Here is a 22,317-nt window from a genome sequence, read left to right as displayed (position 1 = left end):
ATTAGCTCTCAGTAGTATAACCTCATTAGTACTCTCATCTATATTATCATAATCAAAACATAATTTTGTACCTGTTTGTACGGAGAAATAAAAGATAACCCCAGTAGGTTATGAAAATAGAGGTAAAAATGGAGGACACGTGTATAGGCGTTTTGGGAGATTACATCGCAAAATAATCTAAAAGTGGAGGGACATTTTGCCCCTCTTACACTATTTTAGGATTAATATGCCTTGGAATCCTTAAATTTTAGATACCTGTTAAATACACTATGTGACACAAAAAAAGAAAAAGTCAAAAGTCAGGCGGGGCCGACTATATGATACCCTACACAACTATGCATAATTAGTAGAGCCCCCGTAACGAAATAATTTATTTCAAGTGGATCATACCACCTATCAACATTTGCCTTTAGACCAATTATAGCTCGCTATAGAGTGCATGATATAAGCAGGAGAAGGATTATATTAAAAACATATATGTCGGAGCCGAGTTGCACAAAATTGAAACGTACGTCCTGAAATTCACTCCATTTGGGTTGATATTGGCCATTATTTGCACAATAAACCTGAAATCGCATTAAGGATATATATGGGAGCTATATACAAATCTTAGCTATTGCTATATCTGAACCGATTTTCTCCAAATTTGATGTACTTCCTTCTAGACCGGATGTACCAAAATTCAGGACTTTTTGACATATATTGGTCATTTTGTGCACAATTAACCCGAAATCAGTTGAATATATATATGGGACCTATATCCAAATCTGAACCGATCTTTATAAAATTGGCAGATGTATTTCCGAGGTCTATAAGATATGTGGTACCAAATATCATTGTTGTCGAATGGATATTACGAATTTTAGGGACTAAAAACCAAATATCTATCTATATCTAAACCGATTTACACCAAATTTGCAGTTCTGCTTTATAGGATGAATTTAGTCGTAATTGTTAAAATTCAGTCGATTTGGGCTGATATTAGCCATTTGGTGCACAACAAACTAGATATCTGATAAATATATATTTGGAGCTATGTCCTAATCTGAACAGATTTCGATAAAATTTGACAGATGTATTTTCGAGCAGTATATGTACCAAATCGAACCGAGACCTAATACCCTTACCACTATGTGTATATATCAAGAAAACATTTGTTGATATTATCCAGAAGGAATGCCGATTGATCTTCTCATTAGAGACCAGTAGATCTCCTCATAGGAGACCAGTTGGCTTTTAATAGTAGACTAATTCTTCTTTTCATGGAAGAAAACTCGGTCGTCTTGAGAAAAACAACCGGGTCCTTTGAGGAGCCCATGTAAATATCGAGTGGATTTTTGTGAGAAGGTCTACTGGTCTTCTATGAGAACAACAATCGGTCTTCTTGGAAAAACCAACCGGTCTTTTAGATATGATCAACTGGTCTTGCATTAGAAGACTAAGAAGAGCTGGACTTAAAAGATGAAATCATGTGGTCATCTGCAAGAAGACCAAGAGGACAACTGAGAGAAGGAAATTGGATCCTCTGAGAGACGATCACCTTGTCTACTTCAATGAGAAGACCAACTGTTTTTCCATGGTCTTCATTGGTCTTCTCGTAAAAGAGCAGATGGTGTTTATATAGAAGACCAACTGACGTGCTAATAGAAGACCAACTAAACAATAATTTTTGTGGGGTATGTCTCACTTTAAACAATACAAACAATGACGAACGTGCTCTGTTTCCCCCATACAGGGTGAGATAAAAAAACAACAAAAAAAGTCAAACGCCATAATTTTTCCTTTTTTTTTAATTTTATTGAATGAAAGCAAAAAATATCGGAAATAGCATCAAATTTTAGAATAAGTTTAGATTTGTTCTAATTGATCGAAATCGAAACCGCCAATGATATCGTCACACGCTGCCCGAATGTTGCTCTGCGGCATTTTGGCCCATTCCCGGCCAACCTTTCTTTCCAAAATAATCCAGAATAGTCCTACGGATTGGTATCCAGAGATTTTGGTGGCCATTGTGCATTTTGTAACCATTCTTGGGTGGCGCGAGCTGAGTGCGATGGTGCTGAGTCCTGTTGGAATGTCCAAGGTCTGCGGCCAAAATGTTTGGGTGACCAAGGCTTTAATACAACCTCCAGAATATTTTCGCGATAATATTCGGCATTAATTCTGATGACACGGTCGTTTAATACGAGTGACCATCGGCTGTTATGGCGGCCCACACCCTCATCATGGATAGCGCTTGAGTTCTGGTGGCCAACCGAAGGTGCACATTTTCAGCTGACCTCTTGGGCAAGTAAACACGATCCTTTTGTTTGTTTACAAACAGCTGGGCCATGTATGTAGGCCCCCTCATATAATTTTACCTCCCGATATCCGGTATTTTGATAATCTTAGCAAAATTATACACAGGAAATGTTTTAAATTTGACATTTGAAGTTCGTAATGAGTTCTACAGCCTGTGACAAAAAAAAAATTGCGTAACTTTTCTTTTTCTCATGGTCGAGGATATTAAAACTTTTAATTTAAAAGTTCGGTCCGGTCGAACTTAACTCATTGTTTTTCTCTTCAAAACATTTTTTTATCTAAAAATTATTAAAAAAAAACATTTATTTAACACAAATACAACAAAAATCTGCTAATTTAAAATAAAACACTCCCAAAAAAATGTAACAAAGTGCCGGCTTTAATAAAGTGCTTGTATGGCAATAGTGATTATGATCAAATAGAAGTGAGAAATTCCCAATCACATTCTCAACTACAAATATGGGATATTTCAAATTCCAAAAGAAAAAAAATTCAAAAGAAATCTAAAATCCATGTGGGTTGATTAAATTGTGAATGGTAGCGATTATAGGTTTAGATTAGCCACTACTCTACTGGTTACAAAAATAAAACTCAAACACACACACACAGTTACACACATTACTATCCAACAAATCATAACTCATTTACATAAGTAATTCGAAATAAAAAAAAAAAATCAAACACAATCAAGCTAATCTACTTCAAACCAAATTGAGAGAAATTCAATACCAAATTAAAAAAATAATAATTTAGGCCTCAATAACGCTCTACACCTACCCATAAACTCCTCCTTGGGGTAATATTCAAAATAGAATCTTTGTTTGAATTTTCTCAAGTCACGCCAATCAATGTTGCGAAACAGCTGTCGGGCTCCCTCCGAGGTTGTCAGCCAGGTGGGTCGTTTCGTGTTTTTCGAATCTAACGGTTTTGTGGTGCTAGCATAGGGCAGTGTCAGATCCAGATCATCGTCATCATCGGGACTTAGTGAAAGCTTTATGGGTGACGAGGTGTCACTGGCCGGCAGCAGGGGTGAGGGGTGGCGTGTGTCATGTTGCTGCTGATGATGATGATGATGGTGGTGGTCGTGATGATGATCAAGAACATGATCATGATGATGATGGTGATTATGATGCATTGCTGCAGCGGATGATGACGACGGATTGCAATTGATTGGAATGCGTGCTGCGTGAAGAGGAAATAAGACAAGAAAAAGACAAAAAGAATGGTATTGTTTGTTGTTATGCCAGGCGTTATACTAATTTTTTTGTTATTGTTGTTATTCATGGATTAGTTACAGATTATTGACAATTAAGGGCGAATTTTTTGTTATCAGGATTTTTTTTTTAAATTGCGGTGCAGTTATCAGGAGATGAGAAATGGATGATATTAGCAATACGTTTTTTATAAAATATTTTTTTTTGATCATAAAACTTTTTAATTATTAATAATAAATGTTAGAACATGTATTTCCATATAAATATACATAAAATTAAAACCACAAACATTGATGCTTTACAGACCCAAGAAGGATTTTGTAATCTAAGGTGATCCTCTCATAGAAGAGCCGGCAAACTTCTCATAGAAGATCATGTGATCTTCTCATGGAAGATAGCGGGACCTTCTCATAGAAGATCAGGTGATCTACTCATAAAAGAGCAGGTTATCTTCTCATAGAAGATCAGGTGATCCTCTCATAGAAGATCTGGCGAACTTCTCATAGAAGATTAAATGATCTTCTCATAGAAGATCAAATGATCTTCTCATAGAAAATTAGGTGATTTTCTCTCATAGAAGAGCAGGTGATTTTCTCATAAAAGATCAGATGATCCTCTCTTAGAAAATCAAGATCTTCATAGAAAATTAAGGGATATTGTCATAGAAGTTCGGGTAATATTCCCATAGAAAATCGAATGATCTTCTCATAGAAGTTCAGGTGATTTTCTCATAAAAAATCAGGTGATCTTCTTACAGAAGATCAGGTGATCTTCTCATAGAATATCAAGGGATCTTGTCAAAGAAGCTCAGGCGATCTTTTCGTAGAATATCAAGTTATCTTCTTATAGAAGATATTCTCATAGAAGATGAGGTGATTTCCCATAAAAGATCAGGTGATTTCCCATAAAAGATCAGGTGATCTTCTCATAGAAGATCAGGTGATCTTCTCAAAGAAGACCAGGTGATCTTCTCATAGAAGATCAGGTGATCTTCTCAAGAAGATCAGGTGATCTTCTCTCATAGAAGATCAGGTGATCTTCTCTCATAGAAGATCAGGTGATCTTCTCTCATAGAAGATCAGGTGATCTTCTCTCATAGAAGATCAGGTGATCTTCTCTCATAGAAGATCAGGTGATCTTCTCTCATAGAAGATAAGGTGATCTTCTCTCATAGAAGATCAGGTGATCTTCTCTCATAGAAGATCAGGTGATCTTCTCTCATAGAATATCAGGTGATCTTCTCTCATAGAAGATCAGGTGATCTTCTCTCACAGAAGATCTCATAGAAGATCAAGTGATCTTCTCATAGAAGATCAAGTGATCTCCTCACAGAAGATCAAGTGATCTTCTTATAGAAGATCAGGTGATCTTCTCATAGAAGATCAGGGGATCTTCTCTCGTAGAAGATCAAGTGATGTTTTTGTAAAGAAGATCAAGTGATCTTCTCTCATAGAAGATCGGTTGATCTTTTCTTAGAAGATCAGGTGATCTTCTCATAGAAGATCAGGTGGTCTTCTCATAGAAGATCGGGTGATCTTCTAATAGAAGATCGGGTGATCTTCTAATACAAGATCAAGTGACCTTCTCATAGAAGATCAAGTGATCTTCTCATAGAAGATCAAGTGATCTTCTCATAGAAGATCAGGTGATCTTCTCATTAAAAATTATGTGATCTTTTCATAGAAGATCATGTGATCTTTTCACAGAAGGTAAAATGATCTTTTCACAGAAGATCAAGGGATCTTCTCACAGAAGATCAGGTGATCATGAAAAATCAATTGATTTTCTATTGGAAAAATCATAGAAAATCATTTGACCTTCTCTTTGAATATCAAAACGTAGCCTCATAGAATTAGTATAACAATGTAGGCTACCCAATCGTTGACCTTTTCTCACTACTTTTTGTTCTTCCATATGACACATCACCATAACAAAAAAAAAACAAAACTATAAAATCTTTTCATCATTCAGCCGCATATCGATCAATCGAACAAAAACTGATTTCATCGGATCATTCACGCCAATTTGCCAATAACAATTAAATAGTTTGTCCAAAAATTAATTAGCCATACCACATTTTGTCGAGAGGCAAAAAAAAAAAAATAGAGAAAATTGAATATCAGCTGAAATTAAAACTCGATCACAATTAAAAGCTGAACGTTCTCTAAACAATGCATGTGTGATATGGTCTTGGGTAGTAAACAAATGCCAATGGCCATTAGTGGCGCTCTCCAGCATCTTTGTATCTCATCTGGGGGTCCATAAACGACGAATGCAGTGCAAACACATTTTCCGATATTGCCTCATGTCAATCAAAGTGATATTCACAAAAACCAAACAAAAAAATAAATAAATAAACAGCAACTACAATAAAACCCATGAAAGCCATTCGGCATTAAGAGCGATGAGCCCCCAACAAAAACTAATTGTAATTTATGCGAATATCATCGGCCGGGCGATAATGCAAATGTGAGCGTCAAAACATTAAAGAAAAAACCAAAGTAATGGATAAATTGCGCTAGTTTTGGAAGGCGATCTTTTCACACCCTACTAGAATGACAATCCGAGTAGGTGAGGATTTGGTTATATGCTAAGTTATTATGGTGGTCTCGTGTCGTAAAAATTTGAAAATACCACCCAGGACTTTAAATGCTGACTATTGAGAAACTATTTGCATCTACTCAGGATTCCATGGCTTTGCTTAATTCAACGAAGTAAAGATCCCAAAGGTCGATGGTGTTTCCCATTTATTACAGGGTGAGATAAAAAAACTGCAACAAAGTCAAACGCCATAATTTTTACAATATCTTTTTTTAAATTTTATTGAATGAAAGCAAAAAATGTCGGAAATAGCCTCAAATTTTAGAATAAGTTTAGATTTTTTCGAATTGGTCAACTTTGGCACGAATTATGGCCTTCAAACGGCCCATGAAACCGTCACACGCAGTCCGAATGTAGCTCTGCGGTATTTTGGCCTATTCCCGCGAAGCGCTTGTTTGAGGTGATCAACAATTTGATATTTTTTGGTGCCAACCTTGCTTTCCAAAATACTCCAGACACAATAGTCCAACGAATTGGTATCCGGAGATATTGGTGGCCATTGTGCGCTGGAAATGAAGCGAGGAACCTCATTTTGTAACTATTTTTTGGTGGCGTGTGCTGAGTGTGATGGTGCTGAGTCCTGTTGGAATGTCGAGGGTCTGTGACTAAAATGTTTGAGTGCCAGCGCTTTAATACACCCTCCAGAACATTTTCGCGATAATATTCGGCATTTATTCTGATGTCACGGTCGATTAATACGAGCGGAAAGCGACCATCGGCTGTTATAACGACTCACACCATCACCATATTCGGCGCTTGATTTCTGGTGGCCAACCGAAGGTGCACCTTTTAAGCTGACCTCTTTGGCAAGCGGCGATCACAGGATCATTTTATTTGTTTACAAACTGCTGGACAACGAATGTTTTCTCATCGGAGAAAACCAAATTCGGCAGTTTACCACTTTCGGCCAAGCCAAGAAACTCTTTAGCTCTTTTGAGTCTATTTCCATTCTGTTGCGGTGTAAGTTCTTGCACTTTTTGGAATTTCAATGGCTTTACCCCGAGCTCATTTTTCAGAGCTCAATATTTGCCGAATGGAATATTGGGATATGTTTAGCTCACGAGCCATTTTCGGCCACTGCGACGCGGGTTTCCACCAAGTCCCTTTTTCACTTTTCGAACCATTTCCGCTAATGTTGCTGTTTTCTTCCGTACACTTCCTTGAAATCGGGCTACGCTACCAGTATCACGGTAACGAGCGATGGTACGAGACACAAATGATTTATATACATTTAAATGCTGTAGTGCTCTAAGGATAGCCACTTGCGGTTTTCCAGCCAATTCTAAAGAAATCACACTATCACTCTTGAATTCCATGACGAATAACTTTTTTTCTGGAAAATTCTCACCAAAATGCTTTTGTACGCTTGTTAACAATGTAATGAGCTATTACCGGAATAATTTTAACAGCTGTCGGACGAGTGGCTTATAAATGACAGCAATCTGAAGTTGGTTGCAATTTTTTCATCTCACCTTGTATTTTTTTCAATATTTCTTTTTTGTAATGATGATTTCAAGTACCACATATATTTTTAGATTTTTTGTGTTCATTAAGGTAGAAGAGTGTAGGGTATCGCGATCTTAAATACCTTAATCTAGTTTTTATTTTCAATCAGCACATTTCGCTTGGCATTTGCCATTTTTCTTTCTTTTGATAGCGTCTCCATAAAATAGCTCTAAACGTTCCATGGCTCATTAACCACATATATATGTAAATACTTGCGTTGTTTTTGCATGGTATTCTCTTCTTGCCTTGCCATCTGACAGATTGTTTGGCATGCAGTTCATTTGAGAAGAATCAGATGTATAAAAAAACGCACAACAACTAAACCAGACGTTGGGCGCCATTTGAGATAAGTGTTGCTGCCGTTTTGTTTGCAACGAGCGTGTGGTTAGAAACAGCAACACCAAACAACCAACGAAAAAATGAACAAAAACTGCGTTGATTTAAAAACTGAAAGTGATCGCTGCGATCGTTTTTTGGGGTGTGATATTTATGTCTTTCTGCGGTGGCAATTTTTCTATTCTGCTTCGTACGGTCGCAAAAATACATTTCAGTTTTGTGTTTCTAAATTTAGATCAAGTTCATTCAACCGTTCACATTAATTGAAATTGAAATGCTAAATTACCTGCACTTGATGTGTGAAGATAAAGAGAGAGAGAGAGAGGGAGGGGCAGCAGATTAGGTTGCCGTTTGGTGGAATATAAAAAAGGGGGAGTGGAGAAATAAACTCACCTCAAAGTATATACCTTTTGCAATACCACATACAATTTAAGTAGAGAGTGTACAAGTCCGCCAAACTAACATTTTTTTCCGAATTCGGAAAAGATTTCTGCACAAGTTTACGATTCTGATTTCAAATGCAGAACAAATTCGGAAAAAATGTTTGAAATTGCCCATGATTCTAAAAGCTTTTTTTTCGGAAAGAACATTAGAGTTAAAGTTTCGTGACAAATTCGTTTAGAATTTGCAAAAGAAAACACGTAAATAGCAGCTAAGTTCGGCCGGGCCGAACTTTTATTACCCTCCACCATTTGGAAAGAACTTGAAAATTTTCAAAAAAAACGTCCGGAAACTACCACTTAAATGAAAACTGTTATATGAAGACGTGGACGCGCTTACGAAATTTTTTGTTATAGGTTGTAGTACCCATTACGAACTTCAAATATCAAATTTGAAACAATTCCTGTGAATAATGTCGCACAAATCGTATCGGGAGGTACCGTCATATGGGGGCTATACGAAGACGTAGATCTGCGTATAAAAATTTTTTGTCATAGACTGTAGCACGAACTTCAAATACGAAATTTAAAATAATTCCGATAAATAATATCGCTCAAATCATGAAAATACTGAATATCGGCAGGTACCGTTATATGGGGGCTATACGAAAACGTGGACAAATATTTATTCAAAATTTTGAACCTTTGTGGCGGAGGTACCAAAAGGAATTATCCGATCCATACCAACTTTATAACCGATCTTGAGTTGATAGAAATACTGAGATGTGTTAAGTCTGAATAAAATCGGATGTTATTCTCGTTCTTTATGAGTTTTATGGTTATTCGAAATTTTGACTCTTTGTGGGGAGATACCAGAAGGAGTGGGTTGATATATTCCATCTGCACACCAGACCTCGGGTTAATAAAAATATTGTGATGCGCACTCTTCCATCACAGTTTATAGGCGTTATAATTATACAAAAATTTTGGGGAGGTACTTGATGGAGTTGAGATTTTTAAAGTTGGTGCAAAATCGGATTATCCTTTCTCCCTGTGCAGTAAAATACTGCACCATTTTGGCCTTTTGTGGGGAGGTACCAGAAGGAGTAGACCGATGTATCCCATCTTCACAGCAGATCTTTCGTTAGTAGAAATAATGGGATTTATGAAATACGAAGAGTACCGGATGCTTATTTCGGATTATATGATCGTTTTAGTTATTGAAAACATTGACTATTTCTGTGGGAGGTATCAGAAGGAATGGTCTGATCTCTACCATCTTTATAACAGATCTTGTGTTGATGGAAATACTGAGATGTGTCAAGTCAGAATGGAATCCGATGTTAATTTCGCGTTTGAATGAGCTTAATGGATATTCAAAAGTTTGACCCTTTGTGCGGGAGATGCCAGAAGGAGTGGACCGATATATTGCACCTTAACACCAGACCTTGGGTTAATAAAAATATTAGGATGTGTGAAATTTGAAGATAATCGGACTCTTACATCACACTTTATAAGAGTTATAATTATTCAAAATATTGACCCTTTGTGGGGGAGGTACTTGATGGAGTTGTCTATATTCGCACCTGACCTAGCACTGATGCAAATACTGGGATGTGCAAGGTCTTTCTCTTTCTGTGCAGTAAAATATTTTCATTGAAATTGTAGACATTTTGTGGGGCAGGTACCTCCAAATGCCCTACAACGGATTTGGTCCAAAGAGACATAGGGTCCGAAACTGTTAATTCGATGAGGCACGTTTTGGCCGTATCAAATGATATACAGGGAGAGATAAAAAAACTGAAACTGCTGTAATTTTTAAGCCACTAGTCCGACAGCTGTTAAAATTATTCCAGCGATTATTGTTTGCAAGCGTACAAAAGCATTTTGGTGAGAATTTTCCAGAGGAATAGTTATTCGGGATGGAATTCAAGCGTGATGGTGTGATTTCTTTATATTTGGCTGGAAAACCACAAGTGGCTATCGTTAGAGCACTCCAGCACTTAAATGTGAATAAATCTTTTGTGTCTCTTACCATCGTTCGTCACCGTGATACTGGTATCATGGAAGTGGACGTAAGAAAACAGCAACATCAGCTGAAATGGTTCGAAAAGTAAAGAAGCGACTTGATCGAAACCCGCGTTGCAGTGGCCGAAAAATGGCTCGTGAGCTGAACATATCGCAATATTCCATTCGGCAAATCGCAATCAAAAAAAGAGCTCGGGGTAAAGCCATAGAAATTCCAAAAAGTGCAAGAACTTACACCGCAACAGAAAGAAAATAGACTCAAAAGAGCTTAAGAGTTGCTTCGTTTGGCCGAAAGTGGTGAACTGCCGAATTTGGTTTCTCCGATGAGAAAACATTCGTTGTCCAGCAGTTTGTAAAAAAAAAAACAAAATGATCGTGTGATCGACGCTTGCCAAAGAGGACAAAGAGAACTCAAGCGCCGGCAATGGTGATGGTGTGGGCCGCCATAACAGCCGATGGTCGTTCTTCGCTCGTATTAATCGACCGTGTCATCAGAATAAATGCCGAATATTATCGCGAAAATATTCTGGACATTCCAACAGGACTCAGCACCATCGCATTTAGCACGCGCCACCAAAGAAAGGTTACAAAATGAGGTGTCCCGCTTCATTTCCAGCGCACAATGGCCATCAAAATCTCCGGATACCAATTCGTTGGACTATTGTGTCTAGAGTATTTTGGAAAGCAAGGTTGGCACTAAAAAATACCAAAATGTTGGTCACCTCAGGCAAGCGCTTCGCCGGGAATGCGCCAAAATACCGCAGTGCAACATTCGGGCAGCGTGCAACGATTTCATTGGTCGTTTGAAAGCCATAATTCGTGCCAAAGGTGACCAATTCGAACAAATCTAAACTTATTCTAAAAATTGATGTTATTTCCGACATTTTTAAAATTTAAAAAAAATTGTAAAAATTATGGTGTTTGACTTTGTTGCAGTTTTTTTTATCCCACCCTGTATACCCTCTCTAGCCATATGGCTGAGGGTTTAATTAAACTACAATTCACTTCACTTTATTTAGTGACACTTGCAGAATTTACAATAAACAAGTAAAAAAAAACATTAAGTTCGGCCGGGCCAAACTTTTAATACCCTCCACCTTAGGGTAAAGGAAACATTAGAAGAAATGTGGCGAAAACCACCAAAATACCGAATATCGGGAGGTACCGTTATATGGGGGCTATATCAAATCATGGACCTATACATACAATGTTTCGCCAACGGAGCTAGAACCTATTATTACTACAACTACCAATTTTCAGAGTAATTCTTGAAAAAATGTGTCAAAAATCATTAAAATACCGAATATTGGGAGGTACCTTTATATGGGGGCTGTACCAAAACGTGGACCCATACATGCAATGTTTTGCCACACGCATAGGGACCCATTATGACATACAAGTACCAATTCTCAGACAAATCCGTGAAAAAATGTGGCATAAATAATCAAAATACCGAATGTCGGGAGGTACCGTTACATGAGGATTATACCAGAACGTGGACCGATATATCTCATTTTCAATACCAACCATCCTAGACACAATACAAATAGCTCTGCTAAATTGTGGCGCTCTACGTCAAATAATGTGGGCTGTATCGTGATTTTACAGGCAGACAGACAGACAGACGGACATCGTTAAATCGACTTAGAATTTTATGCTGATTATGAATATATATACTTTATGGGGTCTGCGACGAATATTTAAGGATGTTACAAACGGAATGACAAAGTTAATATACCCTCCTTTCCAAGGTGGAGGGTATAAAAAATAAATGGACGCACCCGCTCCCCGAACGAATTGCCGAAAAAATTCAAACGAAAATTATTAGTTTACCAGAGAAGTCTTGAACTTCTGCCAGCGGTGCTACTAGCTTCATGAGTCATGTAAATTGCTTATCGGATATTGAACTCGCACGGTTTTTTGTACTCGCCAATAAATAAACATAATTTTTACAACATTGTTCTTTTTGTATATAAGTTCTGTAATAAAAAAATTCTTCAATTCTTAGACGAATTGAATTCTTAAAGTTCATTTTCCAGCATTTTTGTTTATATTCTTTTTTTCGCCTCATCAGAATCAGATATCAATAATACAATTACAAACTTCAGATGTTTAGAAAACAAAGCAAAAAAAACCTATTATATACAATTCCAATATTAATTACTTCAAGTGTTTTCCAAGTGTAATTAGAAACATTTCAATACAACTCTTTTGGCTTTTTGTTCTTATCGTGTAGACATGCGAACGATTGAAAAATGATTTGTTTAACTATTCGAGATATATTAAATTCCATTTGAACTCGTCCGACATTTTTGTTCCTCTTTCTTTTTTCGTTGAAGTGACAAAACGGTTGGGTAATTTAAATAGCCATCGTTTTGTTTAGATTGTATTTGTTTTTTTTTTTTTTTTACAAAAAGAAGGAATAATGGAGCAAAGAACCTTGGGGAATGTGTGAAAAGAATACCTTACTCACGAAATTCTTTAAATGGGGAATACGATTTCAAAGCATAATAAAAATAAATAAAGTTTGCTTAAATGGCAAATGAGCCATTTGAAACCTCTATGCGATCAAATACCAATTGCGGATGGTGAGTGTTTTGCATTAGGTAGTGAGTGACTCATCTTGAAATTATACAACAATTATATCAATGTTTGGAATTTTGAGCTGGTACAAATTCCATAGGACTTCTTTGGACCGAAGCTCTTTTGTAGAAAATCTTTTGAAGACAGGACCTTTTACAAGGCCATTTAGCTGATATTAGCCATTTGGTGAAATCGGATGAAGGGGAGTTATATCCAAATCTGGACCGATCATTACAAAATGTTAAACCCTTAAAATTGTTTGGAAAATTTCATCTCAATCGGACAATAAATGCGACCTGCATTTTAATCACAAAAATACAAGAACATACGGACAGACCGACATGCATAAATCGAAAGTTATTCTATGAAGATCCTCAAAAGTAACAAATTTTCCAATAATTTTAGCTCTTATAAAATGTAGCATAAGAATTCGATTGTCTTCAAGTTACACACATCACAATATTTTTATTAACCCTCGGCCTTGTGTGAAGATAGAATATATCGGTCCACTCCTTCTGGTACCTCACCCACAAAGTGTCAACATTTTGAATATCCATGAAGCTCCTAAATCGCGAAATTAGCATCCGATACCATTCAGGCTCACTATTTCTGTCAACACAAGATATGTGATAAATATGGTAGAGCTCGGACATTTCCTTCTAATTGCACCCCCACAAAGGATCAATATTTTGAATAATTATACCTCTTATAAAATGTAATGTAAGAATCCGTTTGTCTAAATTTTGCACACATCTCAATATTTTTATAAACTCAAGATCTGCTGTTAAGATGGAATACATCGGTTCACTCTTTCTGGTAAATCCCCCACAAAAGGTCAAAATTTTGAATATCCATGAAGCCTACTAAAATGTGAAATTAAAATCCGATTCCATTCGGATTTGGTACATCTCAATATTTCCATTAACACAAGATCTGTTATAAAGATGATAGAGATCGGACCATTTCTTCTGGTACCTCCCCTTCAAAGGTAAATGTTTAGGATAATCAAAACGATTATAAAATCCGAAATAAGCATCCCGTTCTCTTCATATTTCACACATCCCATTATTTCTACTAACACAAGATCTGTTGTGAAGATGATATATATTTGCGAACCCCTGTCTGGTCACAATTTTCAATGCTTTTATCAGTCATAACTTGGGAAACAAGTCAGCGATTCTTTACAAATTGCTATATTTAAGTAATTCTCTTAACCAGAAACCTGAAATGAATGTAGAATTTATGATTTCCCATGAATTGGATTTTCGATTCGATTTTCTTGTAAATTTGCCCTCCACCATTCTATGGAGGTATATTAACTTTGTGATTCCATTTGTTACACCTCGAAATATTTATAATAGACCCTACAAAGTATATATATTCTGGATCAGCGTAAAATTCTAAGACGATCTAGCGATGTCCGTCCGAATGTCTGTCTGTCTGTTTGTAATCACGAACGAATTGAGATAGAAGGCTAAAATTTTGCATACATGCAATGTCGGTCCACGTTTTCGTATATGGGGGATATACGGTACCTCCCGATAGTCGGTATTTTGATGATTTTAGCGACATAATTTTCCGGAATTATTTCGAATTTCGTATTTGAAGTTCGTAACGGGTACTACAGCCAATGACAACAATTTGTATATGTAGATCCACGTCTTCGTATAGCCCCCTTATAACGGTACCTCCCGATAGTCGGTATTTTGACGATTTCAGCAACATTATTCACCGGAATTGCTTCAAATTTGATAATGTCAAATTTCGTATTGAAAAATCTTAATGGGTACTACAACTTATTGTAAAAAATTCGTATGCAGTTCCACATCTTCGTATAGCCTCCATATGACGGTACCTCCCGATACTCCATACTTTCATGATCTTTGCGACATTATTCACCGTAATTGTAACAAATTTGTAACATCGTAATGGGCCCTACAGCCTATGACAAAAAAATTTCGTATGCAGGTCCACGTCTTCGTATAGTCCCCATATAACGGTTTTCATTTAAGCGGTAGTTTTCGGAATTTTTTTTTAAAATTTTCAATTTCTTTCGAAGTTGTGGATGGTATTAAAAAATCGGCCCGACCGAACATAGCTGCTTTTTTACTTGTTAGCTACATTATATTAACTATGAAAAAAAAAATACTTCGGTCGACTATACCTTGTACCTCACGCACTTTTTTACATTTTCTGAAAATTATCACATGTGTCCAAGTTACCTCATATTTATATCGTATTTATTTAGGTCCGATAATAAATAGGCAATATTGGGCCATTCCCTCAAAACCCAGTCCATAGAGGGTCAACAGTTTGAATAATCATAACAGAAGCCAAAATATATTTAAATAATCGAACAATGGCTGAGGGTATTTGTCTGTCGGCGGAACCTATTGAATTTTTTTAAATTGTTTATTTTTCTTGCAAAGAGCGAAAGCCAATATTGTCAAAGTAAGAGAAAATATGAAAATTATGTTGGCATAAATGAAAAGATTTGCACGATTTGTGTGCAGAGAGTTTGAGACAAACTGAGAGCCAATAGTGGTAAAGTTGGGAGAAATAAGAAAATAATTTTGGAATAAATGAAAACCGTTCGTAATATGTAAATATAGTGACCTAAGTATGATTACAATGAAAATTTATTTAAAATGAATGGTATTATGAACAGCTCAATAAATATTTTTTCTTTTGGAAAAAATTAACCAATCTCCACATTAACAAATTAACAGAACAACCACAGTTATGTTCCATATTCTTAATAAATATTAATGAAATTCTGACCACGAAATTTGGGTCAATGCAATAATTTGCGACACATACAGTTCAGATGCAAATACTCATTCCACATTGAGTTAATAGTCGTCCGTCTTAAGTCAACGCCGACAGAAAAAAAACTGCTCCCAATTTGTGACAAATTGCAGACAGAATTTTAAAAATGGGAATTTCATGTTCCAGCGAAAATGAAATGAAGAGAAGAATGAGCTAAGAAGTACGACTGTCGGACGACACTCAGTCATTGGCTTTGTCTGCGACTCCGGCAGTGTAAATAAAAGACTACCAAAAAAAAAATGCTTGCGACAAAAAAAACTGGCCATAAATTAAAACCCTCGCAAATTCTTCGGATGTCAGTTTCCAGGAAATAATGAGAGCATTCTCATGGAATTAAATTTAAGACTTTATTTGGTAAAATTGTATGGCTGCTTTTTTTCAACATTTAGACGAGACATGAAGAAGCCGTACGTGCTCTGTCAATGTCATTAACATTTAACGAAAAAAAAAAAAAAAAAACAAAAAAAAGAAATTCAAATTCAGCAATTGCTTGATTTAAATGGCCAATAAGAAACCAAAAATGAAATTTTAAATTCAACATTGTTATATGGAATTCTCTGGGGTGAAGATTTAAATTTTTCAATTCTTTCCCCCATTTTTTTGGGATCTCTCTTTAAGGCCCAAGCGAAATCCAATTACATTGTAAGTCGTTAAAATTGAAATTATGGGGTTAAGGAAAGTATTCAAAAACACTTGAAAAGGCAATTGCCTACAAAATACCAATTAAAATTTTTCAACTTAAGACATTCATGTCAAAGTGTTAACGTGTCACGACGTCATTCTCCATTCTCTGTCACACACACACGCACACAGAAACAATTCTTATAATTAAAATGCATTTTGTTCCAATTTTATGTCATTGTTTTTTCGTGAACTGCACTAGTTGCTGTTAACAAATTCATGGAATGCAATTAAATGCTGTTAAATGTCATGTTTTTTGTGTCAGACAACTCAAAAAAAAAAAGAGTTATAAGAACATTTATGATTATGTTTTTTGGATGTTGTCTCTCGGTGATTTTGACAAATTTGAAATCACCCAAGATATCTAATTAATCGGTTTCATTAACAAAAATGTTTGACAAAAACAAATCCAAAACTCAAAACCAGTAAATAAAGTCTTAAAGTCGGGCGGGGCCGACTTTATAATACCCTACAATACTTACAATTAATTTGAAATCGGATAAAAATATATCTGGGAGCTATATCCAAATCGGAACCGATGTCGATAAAATTTGGCAAAGATATTTCTGAGCTGTATTTGATATATTTCCCTGAACATCGTTGTTACGGAGTGCATATTACGGCTGTGGGTAAAAAATATGACAAATCGGATGAACAGTATATATGGGAGCTATAGCTATATCTGAACCGATCTTCACCAAATTTAACATACTAGCTTCTAAACTCAATTTGGTCGTAAGTGCCAAATTCCTTCCCATTTGGACAAATATTAGACGTTTGGTGCACAATAAAACGAAAATCGAACGAAGTTATATATGGGAGCTTTATCCAAATCTGAACTGATCTCGATAAAATTTAGCAAATGTATTTCTGAGCTTTATTTGATATATTTCCCCAAATATTGTTGTTACAGAGTGCATATTACGGCTGCGGAGGACAAAAATAACAAATCGGATGAACAATATATATTGCAGCTATAGCTATATCTGAACCGATTTCGATCAAATTTGGCATACTTATTTTTATGTCCAATCTGATCGTACGTGCAAAATTCCATACTATTCTGACTGATATTACACGTTTGGTGCACAATAAACAAACACAAATCGGACGAAGATATATATGGGAGCTATATCTAAATTTTAACCGATTATCTCCAATTTCAATAGGGTTCGTCCTTGGGCCATACAAATGATTTGTGCAAAATTTCAACAGGATAGGGCAATAAATGCGGACTGTACTTTGTTTACAAAAATACATGGACAGACGGACGGACGGACAGACGGACATGCATAAATCGACTCTGAATGTGGTTCTATGCAGATCATCAAAAGGAACTATGGGTCTATCTCGTTTCCTATTGCCTGTTACAAACAAATGCACAAAGACATAATACCCTGACCACCTTGTGGTGTAGGGTATAATCATATTTGTATACCCTACACACTATGTGTTGAGGGTATTATATTCCGGCCGCAATTATCGTCCGATTCTCACAAAATTTTGCATGGAGGTAGTGGTAGGGTCAGAAAAAAGGCTACTGTTCTAACGATGTATATCTAGGGGCTAAAATACACCAAAAAAATAAAATTTTAATGATTTTGCAGTCGATCTACGGGTCACAATTAAAAATCAATCTACACAGAATTTTATATGAAGAGAGAGTGAAGAACATTGCAAAAGTCTAGCATTTTGGAAATTGATTTTTCATGTGAAATTGTTTTGAATATCAATCCACAAGTCAGCGAGGGGCAAATGCCCCGGTCAAAACCCAGGTGTAATATTTGTAAAGAAATGTATTGCATTATTTAAAAAAAAAAAAAAAATAAAATAAAAAAAATATTCTAAAATGGGTTTGGACCAAAGGAAGTTGTTCAACGCCGTTGTTGTAGGGTATCACATGGTCAACCCCGCACGACTATAGCCTTTGCTTGCTCGTTTTTTATAAAGATTTGATGACATTGCCTTCATCTACGGGCGAAAAACTAATTTCATGATAAAATGCGAAACAGTAGGCAGTGGATAGTCTAAAAGCTCGCAAATATTTGCCAATAAGTCTCCCAACAAAATTCTTGACGATTCAATTTTGTCACTTGGTCCACAATCTTTGGCAAGGGAAATCTTGTAGAAAATATAATTTTTAAAAGAATTTTCTTGTACGATTTACGCAATTTTTAATTTTTGTTTTATGTTAACAATCTTAAAATAATAGTATAAGGATATTCACGAATAAAAAAGGAAAGATCTACAAAAGTAGGACATACCGGAAGGGGCTCTCGGAGAAGTTAGAGGCCTTTAAATCAAATAATACTTTACTTTTAAGAAGGAGGATAAAAATAATGTGGTCTACAAGATATACTGTGAAGGAGACAATTTCAAAGTCTCTCTCAAGAAAAGATATTCAAAATTTCGACCTTTTGTGGTGGAGGTCCCAGAAGGAATGGTCCGATATCTACCATCTTTGTAATATATCTTGTGTTGATTGAAATATTGAGATGCACCAGGTTTGATTGGAATCTAATGTTAATTTCAAATTATATGAGCTTCATGAATATTCAAAATGTTGTCCCTTAGTGGGGAAGGTACCAGAAGGAGTAGACCGAAATATCCCATCATCTCACCAGATCTTGTGTTACTAAAAATAAAAGGATGTGTGAAACATGAAGAGAACCGGATGCATATTTCGGATTTAATAATAGTTTTATTTATTCAAAATTTTGGCAAAAGGAGTTAACCGATATATCCCATCTACATACCAGATCTTGTATCAGTGAATGTAATGGAATTTGTGAAATATGAAGAGAATCGGATGATTATTTCGGATATTAATATAGTTTTGGTTATACAAAACTTCGACGCTTTGTGTGGGTGGTACCAGAAGAAATGGTCCAATATATACCACCTGTATAACAAATCTTGTTTTTATAGAAATATTAAGATGTACCAAATCTGAATGGAATCGGATGTTAATTTCACATTGTATGACCTTCAGAAGGAGTGGACCGATATCAGAAGGAGTGGACCGATATATTATATCTTCACACCAGATCGTGGGTTAATAAAAATATTGGGAAGTGTGAAATTTGAAGACAATCGGACGTATTTTATAAGAGTTATATTTAATCAAAATTTTGACCGTTTGTGGGGAGGTACTTAATAGAGTGAACCGATGTTGCCCATATTCGCACCTTACGTAGCACTGATTCAAATAGTAAATTTCGCAAAGTTGGAGCAAATATTAAATCGTAATATTATTTTCAAACTTAGATCGAGTTCGGAATTGGGCAATATCGGTCCAATCCAGCTGGTTGCTCGCAAAGAAAGGATAATTTTCCTGTACAGTAAAATATTTTTTTTTTTTTTTTGAAAATTTCGACATTTTGTGTGAGAGGTATCAGAAGGATTTTGCCCATCTCCGAACTCGATTAAGTTCGACAAAAATATTACGACGTACCAAGTTTGGACCAAATAGGATACTCCTGAAACGGATTTGGTCCAAAGAGTACTAGGGTCTAAAACCGTTGTTTCGACTAGGCACGTTTTGGCCGTTTCAAATGATATAAAGGTATAAAAAGTTTGACTACAAATTGCAGAACATCAATTCAAAAATTTTCATCAATTCAAAATTTCATATTCCTCGTTATGAGAATTGAAAACAATTAATAAATTGAGCCCCTCCTTTGGAATAAATGTGTCGAGGGGTTTGCAACATATAGTATAGGCCTAATTGTTTAATAATATTGACAATACAATTTTTACACTTTCCTCTTTTTGCAATTGTCTAAAATTATTTCCAAATTCATATGACACTATACAAAAAGTCTTAAAAAATTAAAAATTTATGAAACTCTCTTTGTTCAACTATTCCCAATTCATTACAGATTAAATCTTTTTTTGATAAAAACTGGCATCGAAATGAGGTTACCAGCCGAAGAAAAAAAAAAACGCAACATAAAACACTTATTAATAATGCATTTTTTTATCAGTAGCAGCTAAATGACAATCACTTTCGGGTAAACGATAGTCATGCTTGAACATTAAGGTATGACTATTTGTCAGTCCGTCTGTCGCTCTTGCACAACAGAATGACTGGGCATCGCCTAGAAAACGACACAAAAGAAATTGGAGAAAATATTTCATTTCGATCAAATTAAATGCCACAGATAGGCTTTAATTATTTGTTTAGATATCAAAATGAAATTTACGCCTCAAACCACAGAAAATCAAAAGAAAAAATGAAAGAAAAAGAAATGTTACAATTTTTTTTGTAGGCTTATAGCAAAGATTTGATATTGGGGGAGCACAGTGTAATAATACGGAAAAATAGTTTTAAAATAAAGGGTGATTTTTTAACTATTGTTTTTTTTTTTTTTTGCAACAAATGTTTAAACTACTCACACAAGTTTCGTGTTTTGTTTCACTGTCAAACAACTTCAAGTTGGTCTATAACATTTTGTAACACAAAAATTATTTACACGGCCGGCTGATTATGAAAGTAAAGCCCCAAAAATAAGGCTCGTGTATCGGCCATTCTAAGGCTATCCGACGAAAAGTAGCCATGAAGCCCTAGTTCCACACTTTTGGGCATTTTCGGATTAAGATTCCTTGGAATCCGTGCATTATAGGTATATAGTGACATCGGTAATATTAGCGATAAAAATACAAGGAATATTTTGGTCGAAAATATTAACCCTCGAGCGAGTCAAAAATGGGTCTTTTTTTTGGTTCTTTTTGAAAATAATGGCTAAAAAGATAAAGATATTCTACAAAATTATTTGTCTTGAAATTCCAACAAACAGCGTGACTTGATGGAAACCCGCGTTACAGTGGCCGAAAAATGGCTCGTTAGCTGAACACATATCGCAATATTCCATTCGGCCATTGAAATTCCAAAAAGATGCAAGAACTTGCAGAAAGAAAATAGACTTAAAAGAGCTAAAGATTTGCATTGCTTGGCCGAAAGTGGTGAACTGCCGAATTCGGTTTTCTCCGATGAGAAAACATTCGTTGTCCAGCAGTTTGTAATCAAACAGAATGATCGTGTTTACTTGCCTAAGAGGTCAGCTGAAAATGTGCACCTTCGGTTGGCCACCAGAATTCAAGCGCCGGCCATGGTGATGGTGTGGACAGCCCTAACAGCCAATGGTCGCTCTCCGCTCGTATTAATCGACCGTGGCATCAGAATAAATTGCGAATATTATCGCGAAAATATTCTGGAGGATGTATTAAAGCCTTGGACACGCAAACATTTTGGCCGCAGACCTTGAACGTTCCCACAGGACTCTGCACCATCGTAACAAAGCACGCGCCACCCAAGAATGGTTACAAAATGAGGTTCCTCGCTTCCTTTTCAGCGCACAATGGCCACCAAAATCTCCGGATATCAATCCGTTGGACTATTGTGTCTTGAGTATTTCAGAAAGCAAAATACCACAGTTCAACATTCGGGCTGCGTGTGACGGTTTAATTGGCCGTTTGAAGGCCATAATTCGTGGCAAAGGTGACCAATTCGAACATATCTAAATTTAATCTAAAATTTGATGCTATTTCCGACATTTTTTCTTTCAATCAATAAAGTTAAAAAATTTCAAAGTTATGACGTTTGACTTTGTTGCACTTTGTTTATATCTCACACTGTTATCTACATCTCTCCCTCCACGACACCAACGGTGATTTAAAATTAGTACCATTTAGTACGTTTCCAAAATTTATAGTATGCATTTGTAAATCCACCACCAGAGATGTCAATACCAAATTTCAGGATTCCAGCTCACCCAAAATTAGCACCACAGAATACCTTTCGAACAATTACAGTACACATTTCCGAAACCATCATCATATCTTACCACAGACACTAA

General features: G+C 36.0%; 1 protein-coding gene across 3 annotated transcripts in view; it reads right to left on the bottom strand.

The window, feature by feature from the left end:
* The window catches only part of LOC131800892 (aminopeptidase N-like), a 280,466-nt gene that overhangs the window by 59,559 nt on the left and 198,590 nt on the right, over positions 1 to 22,317 (bottom strand). Inside the window, exon 3 of one of the 3 annotated variants that reach the window (XM_059118752.1) lies at positions 3,079 to 3,483. The exons of the other annotated variants lie outside the window; for them this stretch is intronic. Coding sequence (XP_058974735.1) covers positions 3,079 to 3,483 — 405 coding nt within the window. The remainder of the gene's footprint in view (positions 1 to 3,078; positions 3,484 to 22,317) is intronic. 3 annotated transcript variants of the gene reach the window in all.

Source organism: Musca domestica, unplaced genomic scaffold (genome assembly GCF_030504385.1).
Source record: "Musca domestica strain aabys unplaced genomic scaffold, Musca_domestica.polishedcontigs.V.1.1 1, whole genome shotgun sequence".
Classification (NCBI taxonomy): Eukaryota; Metazoa; Arthropoda; class Insecta; order Diptera; family Muscidae; genus Musca; species Musca domestica.
Note: the sequence above shows the minus strand (reverse complement) of the source record. Positions and strands in the feature narration are given on the sequence as shown.